General features: G+C 56.2%; 2 protein-coding genes across 7 annotated transcripts in view; one reads left to right on the top strand and one right to left on the bottom strand.

The window, feature by feature from the left end:
• The window catches only part of LOC115601839 (NADPH--cytochrome P450 reductase), a 29,441-nt gene extending 15,195 nt beyond the window's left edge, over positions 1-14,246 (top strand). For 4 of the 5 annotated variants that reach the window (XM_030472275.1, XM_032919699.1, XM_030472277.1 and 1 more), the window contains exons 4-17: positions 4,195-4,243; positions 5,004-5,132; positions 5,740-5,889; positions 6,707-6,831; positions 7,653-7,742; positions 8,179-8,277; positions 8,882-8,998; positions 9,513-9,631; positions 10,759-10,940; positions 11,076-11,225; positions 11,741-12,008; positions 12,779-12,924; positions 13,137-13,222; positions 13,405-14,246. In XM_030472275.1, the coding sequence (XP_030328135.1) occupies positions 4,195-4,243; positions 5,004-5,132; positions 5,740-5,889; positions 6,707-6,831; positions 7,653-7,742; positions 8,179-8,277; positions 8,882-8,998; positions 9,513-9,631; positions 10,759-10,940; positions 11,076-11,225; positions 11,741-12,008; positions 12,779-12,924; positions 13,137-13,222; positions 13,405-13,549 (1,855 nt within the window). In that variant the 3' untranslated portion in view covers positions 13,550-14,246. Of the gene's footprint in view, positions 1-3,166; positions 3,217-4,194; positions 4,244-5,003; positions 5,133-5,739; positions 5,890-6,706; positions 6,832-7,652; positions 7,743-8,178; positions 8,278-8,881; positions 8,999-9,512; positions 9,632-10,758; positions 10,941-11,075; positions 11,226-11,740; positions 12,009-12,778; positions 12,925-13,136; positions 13,223-13,404 lie in introns of those variants that run through there. The other variant, XM_030472276.1, reaches the window with a different exon arrangement.
• Positions 14,247-14,532: 286 nt separating this feature from the next.
• TMEM120A (transmembrane protein 120A) lies at positions 14,533-22,234 on the bottom strand. 2 transcript variants are annotated; one of them, XM_030472280.1, is made up of 12 exons: positions 22,109-22,234; positions 20,393-20,511; positions 19,825-19,941; positions 18,828-18,887; positions 18,074-18,169; positions 17,738-17,827; positions 17,370-17,435; positions 17,028-17,089; positions 16,688-16,780; positions 16,121-16,185; positions 15,368-15,436; positions 14,533-15,299 (listed from the first exon to the last, which is right to left on the bottom strand). In XM_030472280.1, exons 1-12 carry the CDS (start codon positions 22,184-22,186, stop codon positions 15,186-15,188), a joined length of 1,029 nt encoding a protein of 342 aa, XP_030328140.1. In that variant the 5' UTR covers positions 22,187-22,234; the 3' UTR covers positions 14,533-15,185. The 2 variants fall into 2 exon arrangements, with proteins under 2 accessions (XP_030328140.1, XP_030328141.1); XM_030472281.1 differs by lacking the exon at positions 17,738-17,827.
• Between the last annotated feature and the right edge of the window lie 108 nt (positions 22,235-22,342).

Raw genomic sequence — 22,342 nt, 5'->3', positions numbered from 1 at the left:
TCCCAGACCTTATCTGATGGGTGATGGTTTCTGTTGTGCCTCTTTGGCCTCCAACTTCAGCTTCAGCCCTGGAAGGCTGCAGGACAGAAGTGCTGAACAGCAGTTCAGGCACATCACGATGGCTGCTGCTTTGATGGGTTTACTTGCAGTGTGGGGCAGTGCAAGCAGAGCCTCTGACCTGAACACTCAGTGCTCTCCTGGGGTTTTGGGAGCAGCATGTCTTGATCAAGCCACATTATCTCAGCAGGGTCTGCAAAGGAAATGCTGCTGCTGCAGCTGCCCTTGATTGTGGAAGAGCAGATGCATGGACAGAATACCCTATTCTGTGTGGTACCTGGGCCGGACTGACTGTGCATGGCTCCATCAGCCTGCGTGGCCCAGGAACAGCATTGACCTTGCCCTGACAATGCCTCTCTGGGTTCAGCCACAGTTCAGGTGCTTGCTGATCCCCCACTCTTACAGCTCTGCCCAGTGACCCAGAGAAGGGGCAGAGTCCAGCACATGCAGAGGCTTCCTGCGTACGAGATGTCCTGTACCTGTGTTGTGTAATACACATGTGTGTGGGGCAGGCAGGGATGCTGCTAACTGAGAACTGCTCGTGTTGTGACCGTTTTCAGGCTTAATTGAAACCACTGGAGGAGCCTCCCTGCAGCCTGCTCTGCAGATGTCATTAGGGAGAACAGCTCTCGATGGCTACCACGTTCCTCGCAGGGGCATTGCTGGGGAATGTGCTGCTTTACTTTTATTCTTTGCCTCCTCTGCGTGTTTCTCAATCACAGATTCCTTTCCTTTCTCATGTGCCCGCTCTGGAGTTGTGCAGACTGGGGAGACACAGGCCATTGGTATGCTGGGTGTCACCCCTTCCCTTCTGCCCCCGTCCTTAACATTGTTCGGGGCAGAAATCGGCTTATCTCTGTTCCACAGCTATAGAGCAATCCATTCTCTGGTGCTTGTAGGGCTTCCTGTGGCAGGAATTGCTCCAGCTCCTCAGCCTGATTAGCTCTCTGCACTGCCTGCGTGTGGGTTAGAGACAGACCATCTCTAATTTAATTTAATAGGATCCTGAAGAGAACAGACTCCTTTGAGCTGCCTCCGCAATGGCACTGCCATAGTTACCCGTGGCGTTGCTCACGCAGTGTCTGGAATCACTTCATTCAGCCACAGCGTCGCCTTTCCTTTCTTTTAAAACCAGAATATATCTAAAAGCAGCTGTGATATAAACAGTTTCCAAGGGAACGAGGCAGGGGGAGGGTTTTGTGTCCCGTCCCCCTGCTCCATGCGGATGGGAGAGGGACGTGTGCTGCGGAGCATCCTGGGAGGTTTCATTCTCCACTCCTAATTCCTTTCTGCCACTGCTGCCAGATGTTGGAGTTTCTCAGGGCTGTGTGGATCCACTCGGTAACTTCCAGAGCCCCACCACGAGGATCTGAGCAGACAGAACCACTCCTGCTATGACCCGTGCCGGGACCTTTTGTGCCGGCTCTCTTCTCCTTAACAAAAGGCTGACACTTGGCTTTAATGCCCAGGAGGAGCAGAATGGGAAGGCCTGTGCGCGTGTTGCTCCAGAGCTAAGTTAGATCCGTCCCCCCACACCTCCCCTCGCAGACAGACACAGCTGCCCTGTGACTCTTTGTCTGCCTCTTCCCTGCCCCGACCATGGGCTGCATGTACTCGGCCCCACGAGAAGAGGCTGCTGTGGTGAGGTGAGTTACTGCCCGATGGGCAGGTGGGATCATTCCGGCTCAGAGGGTCACTCTTCCCACCCCAAAGCTGGGAGGAATGGGGTGCCTCTCCCTCCTGGGGCAAGAGGAGAAGGAAGGGGAGAGGCTCTGCTAGACCCTGCTGTCGGTGCTTGGTTTCTGTGTGATGCCCAGGCTGTGTTCTCACTTCTGGATGTACATGTGCTTCCAGGAGGAAAGCCACGGGCATGGGAGCTCTCTGAAGGAGAAGTGTTCAGCTGAGACAGACTTTGATGTTGTCGCTGAGCTGTTGGGAACTTCCTTCCCTCCTTTCTTTCTCCTGAAATCAAAGTGACAGACAGCCCTGAGCTGTGGGCTCTCACCAAGGGTGGGCAATCTGTACAAGCTAAAGACTCAATCCGACAATGGAGTTAATCCCTTTTCCTCTACTTCTCACTTCTAACTCTCTCAGTCGCTACCCTGAGCTACCTGAGCTGTAAGAGCAGTCGCTGCTGAAAACACACTTCTAACTCTTCCTGACTGAGTGTCATTTGTGTCTTGGGCATCTGTGTGGTTTTGCAGCTCAGATTTTCAAGCCACCCTGATGAAGCAATTCCAGGGAGTTGTGCAGCCTTTTGCAAAAGCCAGACTCATTATTTCTTCTGTGTCTGAGCCACAGACTGTTCCACATCACAACACTTCAGTGCGGGGTTGCTCCTTTGAAAACAGACCAGCTCCATGTGCTGTACCCTTTTCTCTTCCAAAGGGAGCTTGCTGAAAGGATTTAATACTTTTGCTTTCCCCTGCTTTAAAAGCATTTTGTTTAGCAATTGACCCAACAGTGGTTTTAATTGGATCCCATTTGCAGAGGGCAGTAAACCAAAGTTGTTCACTGGGGAGCCAAAAGGGAAGCAAGAGCTGAGTCTTGTGAGCGGGCTGGGGGGCAGCTCTGCCAAACCCCCATCCCAGTGGTAGCATTGACAGTGTTGGGGCTGCTCTTAAGATACTTGTGATATGCCTGTTCCCAACAGGGGACAAATGACAGTGTGGGGAGGCTGTTAACTTCAGAGAGAGCAAAGCAGAGGGTGCAAAGCAGCGCTCTCCTGGGAGCACATCTGCCTTGGGTGGCTTTTGTGGGTAGGGTTTGCTCATCTTCCATGCATGCTGTATGAGACTGTTGATGCTCGGAGCTGTCAGGGCCTGGTTATGGAGCTCCTGGATCCCTTTGGGTGGAAGGGGGTGCTTGAAGGTCTGCTTTACAGTGTCCCCCACCCTGCTGCTCTGCCTGTGCGCTCTGCAAACGTCTGCCCATCCACAGAGCTGCCTCCCTCTGGGCTGCAGAGTTTAGGAAGCTCTTAGTGAGCTCTGCACATTCTCACATGGGCCTGAGCCAAAACCATTTGTTTTTTGCCTGGAGGCTTCTCTCTTCCCACAGGAGACCCAGCCTTGCATTCTTCCATTGTGAAAGAGAAACGGGAACTGGTCCCACGTTCCTCCTATCCCTGCTGGAGCTTCAGTAGCGGGGAGAAGACAGCAAGTGAGCTCCTGGCACTTGTCCTTCTGCCTTGAAAAGACCTCAGCACCTAATCTGTCTGTAGCTTGAGCCGCCTCTGCCTGTGAAGCTCCCTAGAGCTGGGTTGCTTTCACCCCATGGCTCTGAAAACCCATGGGTGTGCTTAGGGTAGCAAAGCTCTTCTGGCTCCCTACCTAATAGAGTAGCCATAGCAGTGTGCATCCCTGCCTCGCTGTTTCTGATGCTGCTGTGGGTTGTCCTTCTTCCAGGCTGGAGAAAGCTGCCTCCATGCAATAAAGCAAACACTTTGTGCTGGAGATCCATGCTGGAGATGGAAACCCCGGCATGGGAACGAGCCCTGCAGGGCCTCAGCAGACAGTGGTTCCCTTGCTGGAGGCTCTGTGGGTCCGATGAGCTATGTCCGTTGCTCCACAGGGCTCTCCAGCTCTGGGACTTGTGTCTGGCGTGTGGTTTTGAGGTGGAAACAGCTGGATTTTAGCCCTGCCTGACTTCAAGCTTGGGGAATTTGTCCTGGGGGGGGCATGGCTCAGGACTGAGCTGCTGTGGTGAGGGAAGCAGGGAGCTCTCCATTCCCTTCTCTCCCACCGTGGCTTGTCTCCTGAGATTTGTCTGGAGACCTACTTATGCATCATAGCTCTGCAAGGTCCTTGTAACCTGCTCAGCTGTGAAACCTCTGAGTAACTGAGAGAGGAAAGGTTTCCTGACAGCCAGGGCCGAGTGCCTGTGGGGGGATTTACTGATGGAGCTAGGGCAGGGGCTCAGCTTCCCCCTCTGCTCTCAGACCCTGCTCCATGGTTGTGTGCAAAGAAGCTCCACAGCTGAGTGATGGACATTCCTGGGTACATAGCAGTGGTCAGTGGGGACTCTTACCCCTTTGAGCAGTTGTCCTGAGATTCTGGGGCCACTTTTCTTCAATTGCTTGTTCCTGACCTTAAAGAATGAACATGTTCATCTGAAAGGATGTTCCTTCTTGTCTTTCAGAGCAGCTCCAGTGAGAGACAGCAGCTTCGTTGAGAAGATGAAGAAGACGGTAAGCTGCTTGCTCTGGCTACATGGGGTGCTGGGAAGGCAAGGGAGCTCGTGTCCTTCCTGCTTTCCTCTGGAGGCTGCCTAGCTGTCAGCAGAGGGGACTGGTTTGGATGCAGGCACATGTATCCAAAACTGAAGCGAAGTTTTGGTGCAGAAAGAGAGTAACACGAGCTCAAAGTCAGGAGGGAAATGGCAGAGACTTTAAAGTCATTGCTTGGCAGTTGCTTATGTGCGTGGTTGGTTCCCAAACTGGCTCGCTCTGGAATGGGAGTTGTCATACACAGAACTGGCAGCTTTTGGCTGTGCTGGGCTGGACACAAGAGGAAGCAGAGGAAGAAGCAAGGGCTGGATGTATTTCCTGTTTCACTTCAAAGTAGCTGGCTTGTGGCAGAGCAGGAGCTCCGGTGCTCAGGCGCTTTGCCAGAGCTTTGCAAGCCTGCTTTCCCATCCAGGGAGTTCCCTGAGGCAGGAGTCACGCTGCAGCCTGGAGGCTGAGCCTGAATCTTGAGGGTTTATTCTTTACTTTGGCTTTTAGTCTAATCTGAGTCACCTCTCTGAGACTGGCAAGAGTCATGTGCTTGATAACACTTGTAGTTTTGTGCCACAAGTGGAGTCCTGCACAAGTGCAGACTCCTGGTTGCCTTTAGGTTGCAGTCCAGGGCTCCTGATCCTGGGTGTTTCCTTTGCCTCTCAGATGTGCTCGTCCATGCATTTGCTAAATGAGTAATCACCATTTAACAGGGATTTCTCCTTCTCTCCAGGGGCGGAACATAGTGGTTTTCTATGGCTCCCAGACAGGTACAGCAGAGGAGTTTGCCAATCGTCTCTCCAAAGATGCTCATCGCTACGGCCTCCGGGGCATGGCAGCAGATCCAGAGGAGTATGACTTGGTAATTTCACCATGAACAGCCTCAGGATAGCCAACATCCTTTTAGTGTCCCCTAAAAACCCAGAAGGAGCCTGACCAAGGGATGGTTGCCCTTTTAGTGGTGTCATTTAGGGAAGAAAAGGTCAGCCTGAGAGATGCAGAGTTGGGCTTGGATTTGGACTGAATGCTGCAACATGACTGAAAGAGGAAGGTAACCTGGAGTGTTTGGGAGTTGAGTCATCCACTGGGAGCATGAAACCTGCTCTGTATTCCTTCTGTAGTTAGCATTGATCCCATACTGCTGCAGTCTTGGACAGAGGCATTGACACTGTGGTGTTCTCCAGAGTGAACAACGATCTGGGTTATGAACAGCTCCTTAAAGCTTTGAGTGGAAAATACCTTGGTTTTATTCTGTTAGGGTAGAAGTATCGGCTTGCAGTCAGTGAGGGTGATTACCTTTATTTCCCCTGCCACTTTGGGTCAGTTTGGCCTTTCCCAGCCCCATTTGTAATCAGCTGTTTGTCATTGCATGGTGCTGTTGTGCACACCAGAGCTGTATGGTAGGAATAGGCTTGCCCAATAACCACACTGCAGGATCCTTGAGGGTTTATTCTTTCCTCTGGTTGTAGTCGGACCTGAGTCGCCTCTCTGAGATCGACAAGTCCTTAGCTGTGTTCTGCATGGCCACGTATGGGGAGGGGGACCCCACAGACAATGCCCAGGACTTCTACGACTGGCTGCAGGAGGCTGATGCTGACTTCTCTGGTCTCCGGTTTGCAGTAAGTTGCTCCATTCCAGTTTATGTTGCATTTGGGCAGCAAAGTCAGAAGCTCCCCACTGTGCCTGCAAATGGCTTGGGTAAAGGCACAACGTGATGTCTATGCCTGTGTCAGATGCAGTCCCTGTTCATGGACACTTGCAAACATATATCTGGGGGCTTTAAATGCAGATATCGGAGTACTCTCTTCACTCCCTAAATCACAAGAGTTTGCTGGTGATGTCTTGCTACAAACAGGCAGCAGGCCTTGAATACAAGGTCTCTAAATGAGTTACAGGCTGCTGCTGCTGTTCAGAAGCTGATTGAGCAGCCCTGGGCCAGATCTTCTCCCACAAATTACATCACTTGGTGGAGTGTGTAGCTCTTTTCCTGTGCTGAATAACTGGCTGAGATGCAGCCACCTCGCCCAAACCGCGGCCAAATTCCTTAGGCAGCACAATAATTGCAAATGAGGAGAAAATCCACTGCTGGAGATATTCAACTGCTCTGTATAAAGCAGTGAGCAAGCATTTGCTGAGCTCTTTGTGGGGAGGCAAAGGACAGCAATTGGTCTCCAGGCAGTCGAGGTTCTTACTGGTCCCTTGAGGAGATGGTGCAGGCAGCTTTTATATGTGCATCCTCTTGACATTCCTGAGGTGGTGGTGCCTACTGACCACTCTGCAGTGGTAGATTCTTCCTCAAGGCCCACAGAGAGCTGATGGGGAGCTGGGAGAGGTCTTGCTGTCCGTCTTCAACATCCTTTGCTGGGTGATACTGCTCAGATGGGATGGGAAAAGTCCAGCCCCTGCTTCTCCATGCTCATCAGTGTTCCCTTCCAGGTCTTTGGGCTGGGGAACAAGACTTATGAGCACTTCAATGCCATGGGGAAGTACGTGGATAAGAGACTGGAAGAACTTGGAGCCCAACGTATCTTTGAACTTGGGCTGGGAGATGATGATGGCAAGTGAGTAGCTTGGCTTGGAATGCTAAAGCATCTTGGAAAGAACCTTGGCAGGGAGTTAGCTCTACTGTTAAGGCAGCAAATAAACTCCATAGGGATAGCTGTGGGAGCTGACATGCCTCTGAGTTTGTGTCTGCTCTCAACCACAATCAGATCCCTGCACATTTAGAGTATCCTGGGGGATCCTGTGTCTGGAAAATCCCACATCACCTTTAAATGACCACAGTTACATACCTGAGGAGGCTTTGCAGTCTGCTTTGCACTGCTGCCACTCTGTTGCTAACCCAGCCTGTATGGATAAACTCATCCATCCCTGCGGAGGAGGCAGACTATTTCCTTGTGGACTGTTGGTTTTATGGTGGAAGGCAGCAATTTTCCACCTTGGACAATGATTTTTCTCTGGTGGCACCCTGTGGGTAGCAGCTTAACCTGGGAAATCACATCATCCTGTGGCTTTGCCTCAAAGGGCAGCAAGATCTATCTGATGGAGGGATGTGCTGTGTGTGGCAGGCTCAGCATAGAAAAATAAGCATTGCCATGGTGGAACCTGCCTTCTGGGAGGGTGACCTGATGCCAGGAGCAGGCAAGGGGGAGATGAGTTAAAGACTGAACCTGGATAACAAAGCCTTCCTTGGTACAGTAGGTGAAGGGAGGGGTGGCTGGTACAGCAACAGTTCCCTCCCTCCCAAGTAACCTGAAGATGCTCTCCTGGTGATCTGTGGGCACGGGGAGGTACCAAACTGCCTGGGTCCAGGGACAAACGCCTTCTCCCGTGCTGAAGGGACGAAATCCAGGTTATTGAATCTTTCTTTTGCCCTGGCTAGCCTTGAAGAAGACTTCATCACCTGGAGAGAGCAGTTCTGGCCGGCAGTGTGCGAGCACTTCGGGGTGGAGGCTACAGGAGAAGAGTCCAGGTGGGTATGGGAGCAGGTTCTTTTGGGTGCCAGAGAGGTTGGCCACCTCTGACTGTGGCTGTGCCACCAGCCCTGAGCTGCTGGTCCCTCTCCAGACTTGAGAGGGCACTTGTGAAGTGGGGCAGTGAGTGGGGCTGTTTGAACTGAGTGTGAGTTTGAACCCAGCTCTGGATTTCTGCTCTGAATGGGGCCATGATGGGTTTGGTTCCTTTGTGGATGGCTTTGCTGGGTTGTGATACTCCCAGTGAAGCTCAGTTTCCTCTTGGTTTGGGCTTTCTGCATGGTCTGCCTGATCCCTTACGTCTAGAGGGGGGCAAAGGGCTGGAAGTTGCATTTGGTTTTGAACCGCAGCAAATCCAGCGAAGCAGATGCTGGTTCCAGCTGTACCTTATGATTTCCAGCTTGACCTTCTTCTCTTTCCCTCTTCCTCCTCCAGCATCCGGCAGTACGAGCTGGTGGTGCACACTGATGTGAACATGGACAAGGTCTACACCGGTGAGATGGGTCGTCTCAAGAGCTACGAGAACCAGAAGCCGTAAGTGCCAACCCACCCTGGGCAGGGTGTACATGGGACAGGATCAACTGGTGGATCCTTGATGTTCCAGCTCATTTCTGCAGTGCAGCCATGGGGCAGGTCTCTGCCCAAGAGAAATGGGCTCAGATCTCCACTGGGACTCTCAGATTCCCCAGTTATGAACCATAAGTTGTGGGAAGATGGTTGTGTTCACACGTGCTGTTTGGGTGGTACAATTGACCATCTGAGGTCACTCAGAGCCTTTCCTCAGCTGGGGCAGCTAATGCACAATGGGTGCTTGCCCTATTGCTGTGGGGAGATGAGCTGTATAAATTAATGCCAACCTGAAGTATTTCTTTGAGATGTGAAAGTCCCTCAGACCCACTTTTATATCGTGTTTTTAATGGGCTGCTGAGCTGTGCTGAGAAGGAAAAGGATCTATTTTCTGTGCTGTTGTGGGTAACAGCAGGAGCATCACTTGTGTGTGCTTTGGAACACGAACTAGGACAGCCCTTGTGCTCAAATGCTGGGAGCCTGCTCTGGGGGCAGAGGGAACGTGCCTGGATGCAGCCAGCACTGGGAGCCTGCAGGGGGTAACACAGGGGGTGCTTGTCTTCCCTTCCAGGCCGTTTGATGCCAAGAACCCCTTCCTGGCCCAGGTGACAGAGAACCGCAAACTGAACGAGGGTGGAGAGCGGCACCTCATGCACCTGGAGCTGGACATCTCCAATTCCAAAATCAGGTAGTTTCCCATGGGAGACTGCACCTCTGTGTTGGCAGGAGCAGTCTGCATCAGGAGCAAGGAACAAGGATGTGGCACTGGCCTTATCCAGCACTTCAGGAGGGGACCTTGTTCTCATAATCACTTAACACTGCCCCTTTGGGCTTCTATGCCACATGAGAACTTGCTCCCAGCTCTTGCACTGCAAAGGTTTTGGGCTGCTTTGCTCCTTGCCTGTCAGGGAATTGGCCTGTGCTTGCTGCAAGTCTGGCCTCGTTGAAATCTGTAGCAAAACTGCTGTTGTCTTGGAGGTCCCTTGTAAAAACTCTGGTTCTTAAAACCATTATTCCACAACGGTCCTTTCTGCTGTTGCTGGTGGCTCATTGGGATCCCTGGTTGTGCAGGCACCGTGTAGCAGCTCAGATCTTGGTGTCGTCCTACTGCCCCTTGTACCAACGCACTTATCTTCCAGCTGAGCAGCTTGGGGTGGATGGGAAGCAGTGTTTCATCTGCCCTCCTCCTGCTCTCATGCCAGGTATGAATCTGGGGACCATGTGGCGGTGTACCCAGCCAACGACTCCTCTCTGGTGAATCAGATCGGTGAGATCCTGGGCACGAATCTGGACACAGTCATGTCCCTGAACAATTTGGATGGTGAGTATGGATCACCCTGAATGTCAGCAGTTCTCCTCCTGCAGCTGTGGCCTCAGGTCACCTGCAGGTCCCAAAAGGCACCTCCAGGCAAATAGAGATGTCCCGTTGCCACTTGGAATGGGATGGCATTTTAACAGGGGCACAGAGCCTGCTTGCTGAGAGCCAGCTGAAGTGGGTCAGTTGTGAAATGCACTTGTGTGCCATTCAACAACACATTATGCAAGAGCACGCTCCTAATTACAGAGCATCAGCCCACCAGAGCATCCCTCTGCTGCAGCAGCCCTGGAGCTCAACAGGGGCCTTAGTGTCTGAGACGCTGTTATTCAGCCCTTGGAGGAGGCACAGGCCTGGGGACTGAGCTGCCAGCAGGGACCACTTGTGCTGATACAAAGAGCTCTTCTTGGGCAGTGCTCCCAGCAGAGCTGGCTCTGGCAGGAGGGAGATGGCAGCTGCTGCTGCTGAACCAGCGCAGCCTGACCTGAGGCATCAGATGTGGTCACCCAGGAAGCCTTAGAGAGCTCCTGGTTTCAAGAGAGGTTGTGGCTTTAATGCAGTGGCAGTGTGGCCCCCTGTGCGCGTTGTCTGGCCTCACACTGTCATTCCTGTCCCTTATGGACCTCTTAATTTGTGGAACTGATGGCTCCAGCCTTGTCTGCTGGTGCTTACCTTTCCCAAGGGGGCTCCCAGCACAACTGTCCATGGCCAAAGGAGACTGAGAATGCTTTTGAGGCCGGTTCTGAAGGAGGCATAAATGTGTGAGGCCAAATTAGCTGTGGGGAACAGGCACCCTGCTTGGTCTGGAGTTTATTGGGTGCTTCTGTGTATGGATATCTCAGGGCAGAGAGCCCCACTTGGTGGAGCACAGAGTATATTGTCTTGCTGATAAGCTGCCAGGCAACATCTGTGGAACACAAAATGAGCTACTGGGAGATGGAGCTGCTTTAATGTGGGATCAGGGCTTTGGCCAACAGGCTGATTGAGCCCCAGGGCTGCTCTCTCCTCCCTGAAGCTTGTTCCCCTGCTCTATCTCCAGCTTTCATCCACTGCGTGTATCTGCTGGCATGAAATCTGACATCACAGTGTGTGGTTGCTGACTTCCAGTTCCTTTTTCTCTCCCTCCTCTCCAGAGGAATCCAATAAGAAGCATCCCTTCCCCTGCCCCACGTCCTACCGCACAGCCCTCACGTACTACCTGGACATCACCAACCCGCCTCGCACCAACGTCCTCTATGAGCTGGCCCAGTACGCCACGGACCCCAGCGAGCAGGAGCGCCTCCGCAAGATGTCATCATCTGCTCCCGAGGGCAAGGTGGGACCTGTGGCCTTCCCAGCATTGCTGCTGGGCTCACTTGGGTGCTGGGGTGGCCCCAGAAGGGATGCAGAGAGCTGAGGGTTTGCTGCTCTCGTAGGGCGGTTGTAATGCATGTGCGCTCCTCGCCCGCAGGCTCTCTACCTCAGCTGGGTGGTGGAAGCCCGGAGGAACATCCTGGCCATCCTGCAGGACATGCCCTCGCTGTGCCCCCCCATTGACCACTTGTGTGAGCTCCTGCCCCGCCTGCAAGCCCGCTACTACTCCATCGCCTCCTCCTCCAAGGTGAGTGTGCTGCCAGCAGGGGCTGAGGCTGCTGAGGGACCCCTTCAGCTGCAGCCCCACGGGGGGCTGGACATGGGGAATGCTTTCTGTGAGAGGGGCACCTTCAGTCCTCCCTATGCATGAGAAGAGGGGGTCATCCCAGCTGCCACAGGGGCTGCAGAGGGTCCCACATTGCATCCAGCTGCGCCTGGATACCACCACCCTTCCCTACAGCCCTGCTCCTCTTTGCCCATAGGCCTTGCCTTCAGGGCTTGGAAGCAAGGTGGCATTTTAGGGGTTGGTCAAAATTCACTCATTGCTTTGTGCCTGAAGCCCTTGAGGTTGTTGGCATTACCGAGGGAAGCTCGGTGCTCCTGTTATGAGTTGGATGCAAGATAGAAGCCTTGTGTGGGGTCCGCTGGGAGGTTCGATCTGCCAGGGGGTGAAGAGCTGCCCCAGCGTTAACGTTGGGTTAAACTCCTGATCCCTGAGCTGTGGGGCTGCCTCTGCCTGGCACTGACACCCCTGCCCTGCAGGTTCACCCCAACTCCATCCACATCTGCGCCGTGACTGTGGAGTACGAGACCAAGACGGGACGTGTGAACAAAGGGGTGGCCACCAGCTGGCTCAAGGGCAAGGCGCCCGCCGGGGCCGGGAGCAGCTCCCTGGTGCCCATGTACGTGAGGAAGTCACAGTTCCGCCTCCCCTTCAAATCCAGCACGCCCGTCATCATGATCGGACCAGGCACTGGCATCGCCCCCTTCATGGGCTTCATTCAGGAGCGGGCCTGGCTCAAGCAGCAAGGTGGGTGCCCCCAGGGACCGGAGCTGCTGCAGGAGGGTGCTTTGTGGCAGCAGTTGGTGCCTGCAAGGTGCAGCTCGTGCTGGTCACATCACCTGTGCGTTTAGCCAAGAGCAGGGTGAACAGCAGCGAGGTGTTTTTGCTCAGCATGAGGATGCTTTGTGCTCCTCTTGGCCACAGAGGATGGTGGGGGGCAGATAGACCTGAGTTCTCTGGCCTCTGCCACCGCGTCTCTGAATAACCACAGTCATCACTTAGACTCGTTTCTATGGTTGCTGCTGGGAATCGGTCTCGAGCTTCCCCTCAGGAGCAGAAGCAGTCATAGAATCATAGAATGGTTTGGGTTGGAAGGGACCTTAAAGCTCATCCAGTTCCAACCCCCTGCCACGGGCAGGGACACCTTCCACTAGAGCAGGTTGCTCCAAGCCCCTGTGTCCAACCTGGCCTTGAACACTGCCAGGGATGGGGCAGCCACAGCTTCTCTGGGCACCCTGTGCCAGCGCCTCAGCACCCTCACAGGGAAGAGCTTCTGCCTCAGAGCTCATCTCAATCTCCCCTCTGGCAGGTTAAAGCCATTCCCCTTGTCCTGTCCCTACATCCCTTGTCCAAAGCCCCTCTCCAGGTTTCCTGGAGCCCCTTTAGGCACTGGAGCTGCTCTAAGGTCTCCCTGGAGCATCGAGCAGCTCTGCCTGCCCCCGGGTTGGCAGGACGAGGTGAAGGGGGGAGGACGGGGCTGCAGGGTGCAGCTGATGGGTGCTGTGTGCCTCTGCCAGGCAAAGAGGTGGGTGAGACGGTGCTGTACTACGGCTGCCGCCGCGAGCATGAGGACTACCTGTACCGCGAGGAGCTCGCCCGCTTCCAGCAGGATGGAGTGCTCACCCAGCTCCACGTCGCCTTCTCCAGGGACCAGGCTGAGAAGGTACCACGCTGCTCCCCTGCCCGCTTGCTCCTGCTGCCCACCCTCGGTAGGGAAAGGCCCCGAGGGCTGGAGCTTTCCCCTTGCACAGGAGCACCCAGCACCTCTGCTGTCTTGCACAGCCATGACCATGGGCTCGGCTTCCCCACCTCCACATGGGCTGTGATATGGGGGGTTCTGCTCCCTCACCTCACTCCTGCCTTGTTTCCTGCCAGGTTTACGTTCAGCACTTACTGAAGAAGAACAAGGAAAACATCTGGAAGCTGGTTCATGAGGGGAGTGCTCATATCTACGTGTGCGGGTAGGTCCGGTGGCAGGGAGGGAAAACATTCCTGTTCTTGGGAAGAGGAGTGTGACTCGGTGTTACCAGGGTTACACTGTCCCTGTTCCAGGGGAGGGTGATGGGTGGGTGAACTGTCCCTGCTTGGGTGGCAAGAGGTGACAGGGGCTCTGATGCCTCCCTCATGGTCCCCTTGCTTCCAGCGATGCTCGCAACATGGCCCGGGATGTGCAGAACACCTTCTACGAGATCGTGGCTGAGTTTGGGAACATGAGCCAGCCCCAGGCCGTGGACTATGTAAAGAAACTGATGACGAAGGGCCGGTATTCCTTGGATGTCTGGAGCTAAGAGCGGGGCCAGGGAGAGAACAGGTCCCCAGGCCTGGGCCCATGGGAGGTGGGAAGTGCCTGCTCACCCGTTGCTGCTCTGGGTGATGGTGTCCCCAGCACACAGCTACCCCAGTGTCACTCCCAACCCCTCCTGGGCCACGGCAGCCCCTGGGGCAGGCTGCGTGCCCCGGGGGGTGGATGGGGTTGAGAGGGGCAGGGGGGTAGCTCGGGCTGTGGTCCAGCAGCCACGGTGCTGCTGGTACCCAGGGAGCACCTCATGGCACCAGCACTGAGGTAGGGATGGATGGTGCTGGGGGAGCTCTGGGGTCCTTCCCTGAACATGAGGTGCTGCCTTATCCAGTGTGGAGCAGCCAGCATTGCCCTGTGCTGTGGGGTTGGTGTGAGGGCATGACATGGGCACAGTGCTGCCCTGTGCCACCAGCACCCCACAGGGACCCTGCTCCTTTCCCCGCTGCCCACCTTTGCTCCAGCAGGGAGGGGGATGGCTCCTCTCAGCCCTCAGGGGTCCTGCAGCTCCCCTGTGCCCAGCCCCTTCCTCCTGCTGTGTACGGTCATTTTTTAAATACTGTTTTTATTTTAACATCTTTGTGATTTAATCATGGCGGGGGGGGGGGGAGGGAAGCACCTTCAGGCTGTCCAACGGCTGTAAATTATTTAAATACATTTGCCCTTGGAATAAAACCCCTGTTTGTGTAGTTTGCTTCCTGCTCTCTCTCTGCTGGGCCCCACAGAGGGTTCTGCACTGGGGCACAGCACTTCAGGAGTCCCCCCTGGTGGTTCAGAGCTTCTCTTCTCCCATCTCTGGGGACACTGAGGTCCTGCTGGGCTCAGCTTGGCCAAAGGTGGGGGGCCATGGGAGGGTGCCCACAGCCCCCTGCACCCCAGGGGCATTGGTGATGGTTTTTCATCCCTCCCCTGATGCTCTGTGTCAGGGGCCCGCTGCCACATGAGCCAAAAGCACAGGAGCTGCTGTGACACCACTTCAGTGACCAAGGCAGCACCTTCCCTTTATTGTCACAAGTGCATCCTCCAGAGATGCCAAAGGTGCTGTTTGCACAGCTCCAGGATGAAGCCTGGTTCAGGCTCAGGGTGCTCCCACCCCTCGGGTGCTGCAGCTCCTCCACCTCAGCCCTGGGGCTTGATGGTAAAGGAGGAACTGGGATAAGAGCCAGCACTTCCAGCTGCTTTGGAACATAAAGAGGGCTGCCTCTGAGAGGTGAGGGCCATGGAGGGCCTTAGCCCCCCCAGGAACTGTGGAAGGGGTGGCTGTCCCCCCGGGACACTGCCTTGTCCCAATGGTGCATTGGGATGGGGAGCACTTACAGAGGGCTTCACCCCAAGAACCAGTAACTGGCTTCAGGGCCGAGGGGAGGGAGCAGCAGCCCCAGGCACGCCGCTCCCCTGGAGGTAAAGGCAGATGGGGCAGGAGCTGCAGGATGCTCCCAACTCCAGGGGAGTGACTGGGACATGGATCCAGCACCGCAGAGAACACAGGGTCTATTCAGGTCCCACACCCAGGCTTCCAAGGAACGGGGTGAGACACCAGAGTCTGGACGGCATCGAGGAGACATGGGGATGGGAGATGGAGCCCGTGGGGAGAAACAGTCCTGGCCCCCACGCTGCCCCCCCCCACTTCAATCCTGCTTCATGTCCTTGTTCTTGTTCTGGAACTTCTGGTGGACGACGCGGAGGGTGGTGAAGAAGTTGCCCAGGAAGAGGATGAGGAAGGGGAGGCCGCACATGAGGACCTATGGAGGTAGGGGTGAGCAGGAGGGATGTGTGAGGGGCACCCCCTGCCCAGGGACCCCCCCCTTACCTGCCACTCTTTGCATTCTGGGTGCTGGAGCATCCGGAAGAGAGTGACCGCGTTGTAGAGCTGCCAGAACTGCAGGAGAGAGGAGAGTGAGGGGGGGTTTAGGCTCAGCCCCACGTTGATGCTCACCCAACTGCTCCCTTTGGGCACCAACACAAGCTGTGGAGGTGGTGGGTGCTCTGGAGGGAAGAAAAGGCTCAGTATTTGTTGAAAGCACTTCCCTGCATCCGTATTGTGCAGCTACAACAGCCTGCAGGGGCCATGGGGGTGCTGTGAGGGCTGGAGCAGCTCTGCTATGAGCCAGGCTGAGAGAGCTGGGCTGGGGCAGCCTGGAGAAGAGAAGGCTCCTGAAGGGGAGACCTTAGAGCAGCTCCAGTGCCTAAAGGGGCTCCAGGAAACCTGGAGAGGGGCTTTGGACAAGGGATGTAGGGACAGGACAAGGGGAATGGCTTTAACCTGCCAGAGGGAAGACTGAGATGAGCTCTGAGGCAGAAGCTCTTCCCTGTGAGGGTGCTGAGGCGCTGGCACAGGGTGCCCAGAGAAGCTGTGGCTGCCCCATCCCCGGCAGTGTTCAAGGCCAGGTTGGACACAGGGGCTTGGAGCAACCTGCTCTAGTGGAAGGTGTCCCTGCCCCTGGAACGGGATGAGCTTTAAGGTCCCTTCCAACACAAACCATTCCATGCCCTGTGCTGCCAGGAATACAGCAGGATCTGCTCCCACCTGAGGCTCTGGCCTCCTGCATCAGTGTGCACTCACATGCCCGAAGAAGAGGAAGGGAAGCAGGAATGTGAGGCCTCTCCACATCCAGGACTGGAAGCCCTCTGCAAAGGAAGAAGGGTTTGCCTGAGGACCCAGGAATGTGCCAGCAGGAGACTGGATGGAGCCTGGCTCCCAAGGCCAGAGGCAGAGCTGCCCTTGCCTGCAGCTGCAGCCCCACAGCCCCAAGTATGTGGGATGCTGGAGGAATAGCTCATGTCTGAAGGAGCCTCCTGGGCATGCCAGGAGCCACATCCACTGCTGCCTCTCATCCTGAGGGAGCCAGTGTGGGCTGGTGGCCCCAGGAGAGCAGGAGGAAGGGAGCATCCACCCTATAGGATGCTGCTGCCTCATGGAGATGCTGCTCTCAGCGCTTTGGCTTCACTTGCAGCTTTCACTGCTTCTGCCCCTGATAAACCAGAGTCAAACTAACCCCGAAACAAAAGCAACTGTCACCATTGCCTGGGATAGATACCAGAGCTCCCAGTGAGCCCAGCGCCAGGCTGGTGCTGGGATGGAGGCTGTGGCACCAGCAGGTCCACTCGGACTGGGAAGATCCTGGCTTACCCACAGTCAGGTCCATGTTGTGCCTCTCGCCCAGCGCCCGCAGCCGGTACAAGCACCCGCTCTGGTAGTAGTACTGGAGGAACTGCACGAAGCCTGGGAGGAGAGCGTGGCCATGGTCAGCGCGTGGCCATGGTCAGCACGTGGCCATGGTCAGCACGTGCCCAGGCATCAGCCTGGACCTGTGACACCACCACACTGACCATCCCAGCACCAGGGTGGAGGCCAAGGGAAAACCCAGGAGTGCCAAAGAGCTGTGAGCAGCCACAGTCAGCTCTCCCCATGCTATGGAGGCAGGCAGGCGTGCCCAGCCCTCTGTCACAACCACCATGGCAGCACTTACTCTGGTACATGGAGAAGGAGAGAAACTGGTTCCTGAACATCTGGTACATGAGCCCATCTGGCCTGTGGGGAGACAGATGTGGGGTGAGAGGAGGCACAGCCAGCCCTGCCTGCCCCACAGCCAGGGAAAGGGCACTGAAACGGGGGGACACCCCAGCTTGGGCACTGTGTAACACCACCTCGTGTTTCCCAGCCCACCCTGGCTGGTGAGGAACATGTGGAGTTGACTGTTAGACCACAGCACCCACAGAGTAGGATTATGGCCACGGCTTGGGGCAGCGAAGGCACCTGAGGCATCCAGAGCCCAAGCAAGGACCCCATGAGATGGGGGGGACAGACTTACCATGTCAGCATGACCCCCGAGAGGAAGGTAGAGACGTAGTGATGGAAAACCCACCAGCCTTTGATTCTGGAAGGCAAACACAGAGAAGGGGTGTCAGGTCTTGAGCACGAAGCAGGACCCAAACACGCACAGGGAGAGCAGGGCCCTTCCCACTGCTGCTCCACCTTCCCACACCACCTCTGCGTGGGGAGTTCCTCCTGCCCCGCTCCTCCAGCTCATCACCAGGCTTTGCTACACACCCTGAGTAGGAGGGAGCTGCTCCCTTGGGAAGCATGGAGCTACGTGATGGGTCCCAGCTCCCAACAACTTCTCCTTACAGAGAAGGACCAACTCACTGCACACCCCCTCCCCAAGCCCAGGAGACTCACTTGGATCCGTTGTTGATCAAGATGCTCTCCCGGATGGTGAGGGTGCAGTAGTACCACACCAGGAGGAAGTTAAAGACGGCATCTGTCACCCTGGTGTCACACAAAGCAGGGTGTAAAGGCAGCAGCAGAGGCACTGGGACAGCAGGATGCCCACCAGGCAGTGAGACCTGCTTCCCCACCACCACCATGGCCACAGCGAGACCACAAAAGCCACCCCACCTCCAGGGCAGCAGCCAGATCCTTTGCCCAGGATCTCCTCTGGCCCTTTCAGGATGGGACAGGAGGACACAAGGGCCCTGGGAGGAGATCCCTGCCCAGCATCCAAGCCAGACTCACCTGGTGTTGACAAGGAACCGACAGGAGGAGGAGATAATGAGTAAGATGATGGTGAGGTAGAGCTTGAACTTCTCGTACTCATCTTTATACGCAAACCTGCAGGGAAACACGAGGACAGGCTTGGAGTAAAGCGGCTGCTGGAAATCTGTGTCCTCCCATCCCACCCAGCTGGGCAAAAATGGTGCTCCATTGGGGATCGCTAGGACATGCTCAGGAAAAGCCCCATCTCCAGGGTATTCCTGAGGAGAGCACACAAGGTGAGACACCATCAAGACACCCCAAAGGACTCTGGGCAGATGGGGGTCTCTCCAAGGGGAGGCCTGGGGAATGGAGGGAAGGAACATGAGCTCCTGGCTGGGCACCTCTGGCTTTGGTGTCCCACCATGGGGGTGCTCTCATGAGCCAAAACCAGCCCTTGGTGTTTCCCCAAGGGAAGAGGAGCGGGTTTGCCAGTGGCTGCATGAGTCGGTGCCCCCTTGAAGTCCCCAACACAGGGGAAACCTGGCACAGCATCAGTGGAGGATCCTATTTAGCTTGTCAGAGCTGAGGGTCCAGCCCAGGCCAGCAGCAAGGGCATAAGGAGGAGTTGAGGGCTCAGCTGGTTCTGGAAGCAGGGAACAGCCCGGGAAGGGAACCCGCACCGGGCAGGCCACGTGTCTGCACATGCAGCAGCTCATCCCGGAGGAGCTGTTGTTGTTCCCTGGTGACAGGGGGGTCCCCAGCCAGGCAAAGCACCCGGTGGCAGGAGCCGTACTTGGCCTGCTTGCTGAGCAGCGTCACGTTCACGTTCCCGAGCACCAGACTCAGGTACAACCTGGGGAGAGAGCAGAGGCGTTAGGACGGGCAGTGCTGCTGCAGACTGAGGCAGAGCCATCCCATGGGATCCAGGAGCTCCCAGCTGTCTCCCACCTGGAGCTGCCAGGCAGCGTGACTGGCACAAACACGCTGGCATCACCTCCCAAGGGCATGGGGACGGGTGGCTGAGCACACCCCGCTCCTGCTTTGGGCTGGGATGGAGGTTATTTTCCTCCTAGTAAGTGGTGCAGTGCTGTGGTTTGGCTTCAGTGTGAGAATAACCCTGATAACACAGCGATGTTTTAGGATAAGCACTCCTTAGCAACAACCAAGTCAAGGACTTTCCAGTTTCCAGTGCTCCGCCAGTGAGGAGCTGCCCAAGAGGCTGGGAGGGAGCAGGGCCAGGATGGCTGACCTCACCTGGCCAAAGGGGTGTTCCATGGCAGAGAACTTCAGGCCCAGTATAGAAACTGGGGGGACTTGGGTGGGAGCTACTGGTTGGGGATCAGTCAGTGAGTGGTGAGCAATTGTATTGTGCATCACCTGCCTGTCTCAGGCTTTATTCCTCTCTCTTTTCCCTATTATTATCATTATTACATTCTATTTCAACTATTAAACTGCTCTTATCTCAACCCACAGGTTTTATCTTTTTCCTATTCACCCCATCCCACTGGGGGGATTGAGCGAGCAAGTGGCTGCCTGGTCCTTGGCTGCTGTTGTGGTTAAACCCCGAGAACACCCACGTCCTGCAGGCACTGGGGTGTTACCAGGGCTTCCCCTGGCCCATGGCCACCGTTCAAGGGCAGGTGAAGGCCACCAGCAGGCAGAGGCTCAGCCTGGCTCCTGCCCAGGCGTGCTCCAGTGCTGCTGTGACACTGTCATCGGGAGCAGGGTGACAGCCACAGGGCTGCAGAGGGAGGACGTGGTGTTTTACCCAGAGACAAGGCACCTCTTACCCGTTCTTCTTTGGCAGGTAGGCCTCCATCTCGAAGAATACGTTCTGCCTCTCTTTTATCAGGTTCTGTGTCTCTTGGATGGTCTCCTGCTGCTCGGGGCTCGCCTGGGCTTTGCATCTGGGGAGGAAACAAGGTGCTGGCGTCAGGATAGCGTCTGAAACACAATCAGCATGTGCTGGAACTCAATACACGACTGCCTCAGGCAAGGACACCCCAAGGACAGGGAAGATGGACCGGAGGCAAGTCCATGACTCCATCTGCAGGGCGAGCTCCTCTGCCAGGCTGGGAAAGGAAAGGAAGCAGGAATGAGAGTGAGGTGAGGCCAGATGGAGATGAAGGATGGAGAGAGCTTTGTGCAGGCCAGGTTACCTGCAAAGCCCTTGCAAGCTCTGAGCTGCAAACAAGGCACAAATGGGAGCAGAGGAAAAGGGAGATGAGGAAGATCCGCCTGGGTGAGCGCAGACCTCCACAGCTCTTTGCTACCAGTGGGGCTGCAGGAAGGTTTGTGTTGGAGACAGAGCTATGAGGCAAGCGTGACAGCCCTGTCCTTCGCAGGACAACAACTTACTTTTTGAAGGACAACGACAGCTCCTTCAGCCGCTTCTTCTGCCGTGCGATGGAGCTGGAGATCCCGTCCTGCAGCTTGGTTAACTCCTCGAGTTTCTGCTTGTACAGCTTGTGGTTGTCCTGGGAAGCAGAGATCATCATGCAATAGAGCTGCCTGCCCAGCCACCCCTGTCCTTGGGCCCTCTGTGAGGGTATCTGCTGATGCAGCTGCTAAAAGCTGTCTTCATCTGCACAGCAACTGGGTGTCAATGCTCTGATACCCAGAGCTGCCTGCAGAAGACCAGGCATGTTTGGGCACAGCCTGAAGCCATCCCTGCTTCCCTGAGGGCAGAATCAGCCCCTGGGGATGCCCACCCCAATCCCAAGGGATTTATCTACAGGTGCAGGCACATCCATACGGCATAGCCTACTCCTGCCTTGCACACGGCTTGGGTCTGGCCCCCTTGTGAAAGTCTAGCCAGCGACATGGCCTCGCTCCAGGGATGCTCCCATCAGTGGGAATCCATTGATTGTGGCACAGGGGAACGGAAAGACTCAGGGGGAAAATAATTGCTGGTGCCAGGGATATAACTGAGAGCCACAGCCACACAGGAGCGGTGGCTTTGGCTGCAGGAATGGGATGAGCGGCATTCCCTGCCTGGAGGCTCATGCAGCACCAGCTCGTGGCTCCATCCCAAGCAGTCCAAAGGAGCTGGGACAAGGAGGCTGGAATGGCAGCAGGGCTGCAGCCAACTCCTGGGGCAGTGGTAACCCAACCGCACCTGGGTAAGGCCAGAAGCCATTCCTCACTATATTTAGAAGGGAAAGGCGAGAGCGTGCTGGATCAATGCTGCTGCTCGTCCAGGTCAGCTGGAGAACAGCCTCACCTTGGCCGCGGGCAGCCTCAGCACCACCTCCACCCGGGAATTCAGTGCTGCTTCCAACAACCCTTGCACTAGACCTTGACATACACACACACGTTTTAGCCACCGTGGCTCTTATCGACCACTTGTACAGCAGATCTCAAAGGAGAAAGGTGAAACTGAGATACAGAGGAGGCAAACAACCCGTTCTCCTTCTGGTGATGATGAGCAGCAGGCTGGGAATGGATCCCAGAGAGCCTCAGCAGTGATTTATGTCCCCAGTCTCTCACTGGATATTCCCATCAAGCTTTCCTGCTCCCCACTTGGAATCTTGTCCTTCTCCTGCTCTGGAGTTAACTGAGAGCAAGCGCCTGTGGTGGTGATGACACCCTTTAGCCGTGCCAGCACCCGAGCAGCGCGCTCAGGCTCCATCCCAGGAGAAGGTGGTGACCCGGGACATCCACGCAACCCTTATGGAGCAAGAGGAGGTTTCTCAAAGCCTCCCTTGTCCCAGCTCCGGGCACAGCCGCAACCGCATCCTCTGTGCCCCGCTCCGGGGAGGGAAGGAGGGGGGAAAGGGAACTGGTGCAGATGCAGCACAGGACCCTTGCCCAACCTTCTCCTTGGCTGACCGCTGAGCCCTGCCCGCTGCCTGCCCTGCAGCCAGCGGGTTACACAGCGCCGGTCCGGCCCTGGGGCTGTATCCCGGCGGGATCCCTGCCCCAGCATCGCCCGGCTCGGTGCTGAGGGGAGCCGGAGCGCCAACAGCACCCGTGCGCCCCAGCCCCGGCCGCGCCGCTCACCCTTCCCCGCCCGGCCCCGGCCCCGGCCCCGGCCCGAGCGCTGTCCGCGCCGCAGGGCCCGGCCCGCGGTACCTGGATGCGCTGGAAGCCGTCCTGCAGCTCCTCCCACTCCCGCAGGCACTCCGCGGCACTGCCCGCCATGGCCGACATGGCGGCGGCCTGCGCCCGCGGCCCGCCCGCTTCCGGCACGCCCCGGGGGCGGGGACGGCGCTGGGGGAGAGGGAGGCAGGGAGCCGTGGGGCGGGGTGGGATGGAGGGACCTTAAAGCTCATCCAGTTCCAACCCCTGCCACGGGTAGGGACACCT

The sequence above is a fragment of the Strigops habroptila genome (assembly GCF_004027225.2).
Source record: "Strigops habroptila isolate Jane chromosome 13 unlocalized genomic scaffold, bStrHab1.2.pri S16, whole genome shotgun sequence".
Taxonomy (NCBI): Eukaryota; Metazoa; Chordata; class Aves; order Psittaciformes; family Psittacidae; genus Strigops; species Strigops habroptila.
The sequence above is the reverse complement of the archived record's forward strand: the minus strand, read 5'-3'. Positions and strand labels throughout refer to the sequence as shown.